Raw genomic sequence first — 8,801 nt, forward strand, 5'->3', positions numbered from 1 at the left:
ATCAAGAGCATTATTCAATTGTCATAGTTACATCAGAACTCAAAATATATGTTTGTAAGAAATGTAATTGTAAACAAACACTGTACAGTTTCAAAACATGGTTAAAAATATAATGTTGATCTCATGGATGGTCAGTCCTTGCATCCATAGCCCCACCCCTCAGCTGTTGACTAAAAAAAGTGGTGGGAAGACCGCTTTGTTCTTGTTTGAATCCCAGATTGCCCTTTAAAACACACACATATTGCATATTGCAACACCAAATCAAGACCTTTTGAAAAGAACTGCAATTGTAATCTTATTGTACAGATGTAGTGACTGTTTTAAACTGCAGAAGGAACCTGTACATCTATACTGCAACAATGTGCAATAAGTACAAGGTTAGCTCTGTCTGGCTCACGTTCTATTCAGTTCCCTATCTTAATATGCTTATTTAGGCTGTTTTTGTAGGACAAAGGACTTTTATGGTCCATGTCTCAATCTCATATCATTGAAGAATCTGTACAACCCGTAGGCGGAGCCGGGGAAAGTGGGCCTGTCTTGACGCTTTTAATACAGATGCGATACTCTGACTGCTTTGCGTTGGCAGCGAGCGAGCGAGGCGAGCGAACGGCAGCCAGCTGGGGCAGAGCTAGAGCGGCAAAACAACACCATGACAGCACCAAGCAACACACACGACGTTATAGTGATCGGAGGAGGGATATCAGGTTGGTGCACATTTTAACAACCCCTTCCAAAAAACTTACTGGACTTAATATGATAAATGATTAGACCTAACATGCAAGGTAGCAAATTGATAGAAACCCTTCAATGCACTATGGTAATATTGCGCCAATCGCGACCACTTCGGCACCGGGTTGTCGGTTCGCTGGTGCTTTATGTAAGTACCAACGACTAGTACCAACTGTTGCAGTGACACATTTGCAACATTGTTGCCCACGCACGACACAAGGAGGAACGCGCGGTGCTGTCGAATAGACAACATGTAGTGGCCGACGGTGGCTTTTCAGGGACCTGAATATAGTGGATAAATTCACGTTTCGTTTTTCACTTGCTGTGCACTGTGCAGTTCTGTTCCTGTGTTTGCTTTTCACGCAGTCCCTTCCGTGAAGCTGCATCCTCTGCATCCTCGTCGGTTTATAGTAGGAGTGTCTGTTAAGTAACAACTGCACTGGTACAGTAGCCTTTTATTTTGCTGGTTTTTCTACAGTTCGTATGATAACGTGTGCTTTGTGTTGTTTTATACACGTTTTACGATCAATACGTTTTTGCAATATTATTCTTGCCTTGCTTATTATTATTATTATTATTATTATTATTGTTATTATTATTATTATTATTATAGCCTACTTACAGACTTAATTACAGTCACATACTTCTCAAAGCTTTGTTCTTACCCTTTTACCTCTCTTGCCTAATGGATGGACAATTCTCCCAAAGTATACTCAAGGCAGTAGAAATGGTAAACCTGGAATGGTTAAACAACGGTGAAAAGTCACTGTGTCTCTGGAACTTCATGTTAGTTTCTACAGTGTCATATCTCACACAAGCTGTTCCCATATCTGACTCTGTCATGCTTGTAGCCCAAAGCACTCTACAGCAGGTGACTCTAGTTATGGTTTGAATAACTCATGGTTTGAATAATTCATGCCTCTAATGTGTCTCTAATTTCATGATCATAATTATCTGCCTCTCTGTCGAAACTCAAGACATTAGTTCTCATTAGGGCTCTACCCTCTGATGTTTCGGGGTAGTTTTAGAAGCTCAGTAATGATAAGGTAATGACTAGTTAGATAGCTCTCTTTCCTGAGGAATGGGAGGTGTTCAATTCTTGGCAGCACATCTGCTGCAGATAAGTTACATATAGTATTTACAGATTTTGATAAGAGGAAGCTCTCTGTGATTAGACTGTCTCACACCCTCTTCCTCTGTGTACCCTGTTTGATAAGGGTTGGTCCTAAAGGTTGTTGAAGGCCCCCGGTCCTGTTTTTATAGCCTTCGGTCCAGCTTAGACTAACTAATACAGCAGAGATGGAAGGTACTGGATGCAAGTACTGGAAGGCCACCGTGTGTGCAGCCTTTTTTTCCTGCGCAATGCTAACACACCTGATTGAAATATTTAAATAATCGTGGTCTTACATTTTGAACCGCGGAGTGCACTTATAGACACTTTATCCAGTAAAGAAACAAGGCACTGTGTCTATGATGGATCATTAGGTTGGAGCATGGTGTTTGTAATACTATTTTGCCAGCAAGTAGGTTGTATTCTTCCATTTGTTTAATGTTGCAGGCTAGCAGAGGCAACAACTCTTTGCAAAATAGTCTAACCGGTCGGAAAAGACGATGCACATTACAACAAGCAACCATTCTACGGACATGTAGGGGGAGGGTTCTTGGAATATTACATCCCATGAAATTACGAGCACATTCTCCCATCGCTCTGTCTAGTTCACGGCTAATCTAAAATTCTCCAGACCTCCGTAAGAGGTACGAGAACAACGTGATTTGGAGGCATGACTACGAGAGACTAAGTAGGAGGTAACTACAGGACACTCTAGATAAAAGCCTGTAAATAAATGATCATGATAGAAATTGTGCCTCCTGATTGACTTAAATACCACAACCTGCCAATTAGCTGCAGCCCAGAGAAAGCTGTCAGACAAGAACAAACTAGAGAGTGCATGTACAATCATGTGCAAGTGAAGCTATGTACATTATCTACCCTCTCTGTGGGAAGGTATTTTCTCTCTGCTCTACCATGATGATTCTACTGAGATTGTTTGTTTCTTTGGTCACACACCTCTTGCAATTAAAAGCTCTCAGCTAGGGAGGCCTAGCCCACCAGATAGACAGCTAGGTAGAGCCATATTACCTTCACCCAGGGGTTGATTTAGGGCTGGGCTAGTTTATCCCCTGTTAGTGTGTTAGTGATTGAAGCCTTCCACACCCCTGTCCCTCTCTAACCCTAGCCCTAGCCCAAGCCACAGCTATGGCCAAAGGTCAAGCCCCAGCCCCAGCCCCAGCCCCAACCACAGCCCCAGACTGGCCCAGTGTAGACAGACTTTGTGTGATTAACAATCGTCCTTTCTGTCAGGGGAGAATGTAGGCCACAGAGTCTGGAGGGCTCCACTCATCATTGGATAGGTCATGCTCCTGTTCACAGTTCAGAGGAAAACAATCTGTCACATTTGAGCTCTATGGTCACCAATCTATAATGAGTATTAAGGCATGTGTGTACATGTTGTTTCAGAAAGGTATTTTGTTTAGGCTTAATATGAGTTGCTGTGATTTATGAATGAGGTGATGTTAGAGAAAGTTACCAAATGAAGTCAGGATTGGTGTGTTGGTAATAGGTTATGTCCAGGGCTTGAATTGAGATGGAGCAGATTAGAGCATGGAGCAGAGAGATGGAGCAGATTAGAGCAGACATCACCTGAGAAATCTTGAACACCCCTCTTCTGTGATTAACATATAGTAACAACTTTATAACACTGCAGGTTTACCTCAAAATAGTCTCACTCTGTCTCACACCCTCTTTCTCTGTGCTTCTCTCTTTTTGTTTCTCTCTGTCTCTCTCTGTCTCTCTCTGTCTCTCTCTGTCTCTCTCTGTTTCTCTCTGTCTCTCTCTGTTTCTCTCTGTCTCTCTCTGTTTCTCTCTGTCTCTCTCTGTCTCTTGTTCCCTCCTCACATTAGGAGAGGGTTTTAATTACTCTATTTGTCTGTCCTGTTGCCCTTTAAAGGTGTCAATAAAGGCCACATATTACAATCACTGTCTAATCAAAAGAGAGAAGGAGGGGGGGGGGGGCGGGGGGGAGGGAGAGAGAGAGAGAGAGGTAGAAATGCTGTTTCTCTCTCTGTGGAGATCCTTGTGCTGCGAGTGTTACTTAGAAGAATCCTCCTGCCTGCAAATGCAATTGTCATCTGCCAGCAACCAGCCACTAGGCCTCTCACCCTCAGGGGAGCCAGCACTTTCCTAGAAAACACTAAACTCTTCTGACAGCCTGTTACCAAATCAACGACTTGAGAGAGAGGGAGGGAGAGAGAGACGGGAAGAGAGAGAGAGAGAGACACAGAGAGAGAGAGAGAGTCCTCTGTGGCTTAGTTGGTAGAGCATGGTGCTAACAACGCTTAGGTTCTGGGTTCATTTCCCGCTGGAACCATATATACTGAAAAGATTCAAGATTCAAGATTCAAAGTGTTTATTATCATATGCACAGTAGAAAACATGTTTCCCTGTACAACGAAATTCTTGCTTTGCTGTCCGCAGAATGCCAACCAATGTAAAATATACAATACAAAAGAATATACAATATATACTAAACAAATGTACAAGACAGCAAAATTTAAGGCATAAAATAAAATAGCAGCAATAATAATAATAAAACAGTGCAAACGTAGCAGTGCAATTATGCAAACTGTAATGTATGCACTCACTGCAATGTAAGTCGCTTTAGATATAAGCGTCAGCTAAATGCCATATATTATATATGAGAGAGAGAGAGAGAGAGTGTGTGGCTATCACAATCATATTGGAGCATGATGAAGTCCCTGTATCCTCATAGTTAATGAATTATGATTCGGGACACAGTTCTATAGGCCCCGTGGTATACCATAAATGTGAACATGTTTGAGCAATTTTCTCCTCAAATCTTAGTTCACCAATCACAGTGATCCCCCCAGGAGCTGGCTAGGTTTCATTGGGCCTCATAATACCGGAGGTATATAAATCCATCTGGATTCCTGCTTTCCAGGTGTGTAAAAGTTAAGTGGCTATGTAATTGCATCACGCTCAATAGAAATTCTGGGTTAAGACTCCAACTGTGCAGTTTCCAATAGATCTAGTTTGCCAAATAACCTTTGTGTTGCTGCTATTGTAGCAGAGCGAGAGTGAGGGCCAGAGTTTTGTTTTCACACAGTGGATAAAGTAGGCATGAGCCTGGATTATTCGATCTAGCGACTGTTTAGATAAAGGCTTTTACAGATGACGGCGGCTAATGAACGGAGTGTGTCTGTGTCTTGATCCCAGTGTTTCCTTCTGGTCTGTCTTGCTCCTGCTGCAGAGCGTTGGTATTTGGGGATCTGGACGGGAGCCAGGGAAAACAACCCACCAGCATGCACACACACACACATACACACACACACACACAGACACGCGCGTACGCACACACACACACACACACACACACACACACACACACACACACACACACATATAAACATAGTCTGACACGAACCATTTAGTGTCTGAAAACGGAGCTGTCCTACTTACAGTAGGGCCAGCTCTAATGTGAAGGCTGTGTCCCTCTTGCTTTTGGCCTTGGACATAATTGAGTTTATAGAATCCTTTCACCCACAGCTCATCTGCTGCTATATTCTCTAATGAATAATTGAATATGATAATAATAATATATGCCATTTAGCTGACACTTATATCCAAAGCGACATTGCAGTGAGTGCATAAATCTTTCAGTATATATGGCCCCAGCGGGAATCAAACCCACAACCTAAGCGTTGTTTGCGCCATGCTCTACCAACTGAGCCACAGAGGACCCCAGAGGACCACACCTCATTTATGATGAGTAAGAGCTCCTAGGCCTACTGTGTGTGTACTCCGCCTCATCTATGCTGCCTTTCTGGTGCCCTAATCGCAATATACCACACAGAAGCCTGATAGAACGTTCTCTGTCTTCCCAGCTGAGCAAACTAGAAACGCTTAGCTGTATCATTAGATATATAATTAGTGTGTGTGTGTGTGTGTGTGTGTGTGTGTGTGTGTGTGTGTGTGTGTGTGTGTGTGTGTGTGTGTGTGTGTGTGTGTGTGTGTGTGTGTGTGTGCGCTGCTCCATATTGACCAGCTACAGAGTAAGACCGTGAGACATGTATCAGTAGTCACAGCTGGGGCTCTCTCACGATCAACACAAAGGCAGGGAGGGATGGGAACACTAAAATGGCAATAAAGGTGTTTATACAATTAACTGACTGACTGAGAGGATTCATGCATCCAGGGAGGACCTGATAGTAACTAAGGGACTTAACTGTTTGTCTGAGTAATGACACCTGTAATTAATGTAGGCTACTGTACATAGGCACACACACACACACACAAAACACACACACACACACACACACACACACACACACACACAGGAAAGAAGGATTTGGATTGAAGACAGACATTGTTTGTATGAATGTTACAACACAGCCCAGTTATAGGATTTATAGGGATGATGTTATTGATTAACTGATTGATTTGATTAAACTCCCTCTTGCAGGTGAACCAACAATGCATTCATTAGAATCATATCAAGGACAAAGCACAGTACAGTATGGTAAAATACTTACTCCCCAGTGTTATTCATTAAGTGCACAGTTCCTTTATCATCAGCCGGCAGCTTAACTCTCCCTTTCTCTGTGTTACGCAACCAATCTCATACAATGTGAATAGCCTAATTTTTCCCTCTCTCTCTCTCTCTCTCTCTCTCTCTCTCTCTCTATCTCTCTCTCTCTCTCTCTCTGCCTGGAGAAGAAATGATAGTTCCACATGCTATTTCAAAGACCCCCTCTGTAAATGCTTTTAGATTTCTGAAAAGGTAATCACTGTCACAAGCCTGAGAACTTGAGACAGGAGAAATGTGATTGCTCTTGTAAATGTCTCCCCCTCACAGGTCGATGTTCAGCCTTTTAGGGTCACGGCACAAGTGCCTCTTCTCACTTTGCTGGTATTGGATTTTTTTTTTGTGTGTCCCTATTAATATGTTTACCTCGCTGAGACAGAACATTCCATATTAAGTATCAGAGCAGGCTCAGATAATCTCTCCTCTCCTGTGACATGTCTTACACACACACACACACACACACACACACACACACACACACACACATACAGACATACACTGTCATCAAGGCTTGCTCTGAAATTAGCGTTTTTCACCTTTCACCGTCTTTTGTAATCCAGGCAGGTTAAAAGAGACCAAATGTCATATAGTGAAAGCAGTTAGCAGCACAGCAGCATGTCCAATCTAGTGGGTACATGATGAGAATACTGACAGTGTTTGGCAACACTTTCCCTGTTGGAATCAGAGTACACAGATGCCATACCCCATTCTTAAGCCCCTTTCAGACTATAATGCTGTACTGTGCTGCCACAGTTCACTTCACATTGCATTTTTCAGCACAGTTTGAGTTACAAAAGGTGCTAAGCTGGCCCCACAACGTATCTGGTACCAGCGTGCTTGTACCCGTGCTGAGAGGCGGGCAACCATGCCAATGATTAAACCCGCTTGTGTTATTAAATATGAGACAAGGTTATAATGGCGTCTCCCTCTTGATTGTTTGGGTCCAACCACACCTGTCCACACAGTGGTGGTAATGCATAATGTTTTACTTCAGCAATGTGACTCGATAGCAGGCTGTTCTGTACCGTGCTTTACTGAATGAGGTCTGGCACGGGATAGCACAGCTCGGGTCGGCCCCATGGTGTGTAACGGGCTTTAGTGAGCCAAGAATTGAGGGATAGCCTCAAAAGTCTATTGCAATTTTATACAGTGTGTCGGTATCTATTCATCTAGCTTACACTGTTTTGCCTCCTTACCACCTGTTGTGTATTATGTGTACTTTATTACAGGTGTGTAAGTGAGATAGTAGCTCGACCCAGGGAGTAAAGGTTTCTGTATTGGGTGTCATTTGGACTGATTGATTGCCTATATCCATGTGTTTATAGAAGGAGGTTGGCTAGCAGGGTTATGCCTGTCCTGACTGATAGATTAGTATTTGAGCTGAATCATTCCTGAGGCAGTGAAAGTCTCAGAGTTAAAGGTGTGTGTCACCTCCTATCTGCAGGCCTGCTGGTGAGTATGTGAAGTGATAATGTTCGTGATAACGATTTAGCCATTAGCACAGGGAGACAGGGGAGACGTGCCGACAGGGAGGAGAGAGAGGGAGATGGGAGAGGAGGGGACAGGGGGAGAGAGAGGGAGATGGGAGATAGGGGGGAGCTATTAAAACCGATTGTGCTGAGATATTAATGTGAGTGTGATTAGGTGCCTTGTCTGATTAGACTTTGGTAAGAGTCATTAGTCACATAGGTTAGAGTTGAAACACCAAGAATGGTTTATTATGAGGGATTGGACTCTTGGCCTTCGTCTGACACCTGACAGAGGAGACTTTATGTACTACTGTCATATATGTTTTTGGAGATCTCTCTTGGAAAACAGGTTTTTATCACTAAGACTGGCCAGGATAAATACATGCTGAATGTATGAGGATTCATATTGCCATGGGCAGCTTTAGAGGCACCAACTCTACTTTGCTTGTGTTGGAGTCTGAGTGGACTCATACACTGTCAGGTCAGATCGCACAGTTTGGCATTGAAGCTATTCAGAGAGAAACCAGGCAGGTGTTACCAAGTTGGACTCTCACTGACTCTCACTGACTGACTGGGTCATTTGAAACTGAGAAGATTGCCTAACTGATGTCCCATGGTCATTGCCTAGCTGATGTCCCATGGTCATTGCCTAGCTGATGTCCCATGGTCATTGTCATGGGAACTTTGCCTACAGTAAGTAGAACATATCGCTGAACAAATATGCCTGACTCCTATATTGGATTTGTTTTGTGTCCTTTCTTAATGTTCTTCGAATATTGGATATTGAATATTGAGCAAATGCCTCCTGTCTCCCCTGAGTCCCTGTGTGGTTTTGCGCTGTTTATTAGTTCTCTGCTTGTTTCTGTGTTCTAGGATAAACTGGTTATGTCACCCTCTACTGAGGATAGGCTGCTAAGCTGATTCTTGTCCTCTCTGAATA

At 43.2% G+C, this 8,801-nt stretch overlaps 1 protein-coding gene across 1 annotated transcript in view; it reads left to right on the forward strand.

The window, feature by feature from the left end:
- Nucleotides 1-637: 637 nt before the first annotated feature.
- Nucleotides 638-8,801, forward strand: part of mao (monoamine oxidase) — a 32,663-nt gene continuing 24,499 nt past the window's right edge. The window contains exon 1 of the mRNA XM_083681294.1: nucleotides 638-704. Coding sequence (XP_083537420.1) covers nucleotides 650-704 — 55 coding nt within the window. The 5' untranslated portion in view covers nucleotides 638-649. The remainder of the gene's footprint in view (nucleotides 705-8,801) is intronic.

Source organism: Argentina silus (genome assembly GCF_951799395.1).
Source record: "Argentina silus genome assembly, chromosome: 12".
Classification (NCBI taxonomy): domain Eukaryota; kingdom Metazoa; phylum Chordata; class Actinopteri; order Argentiniformes; family Argentinidae; genus Argentina; species Argentina silus.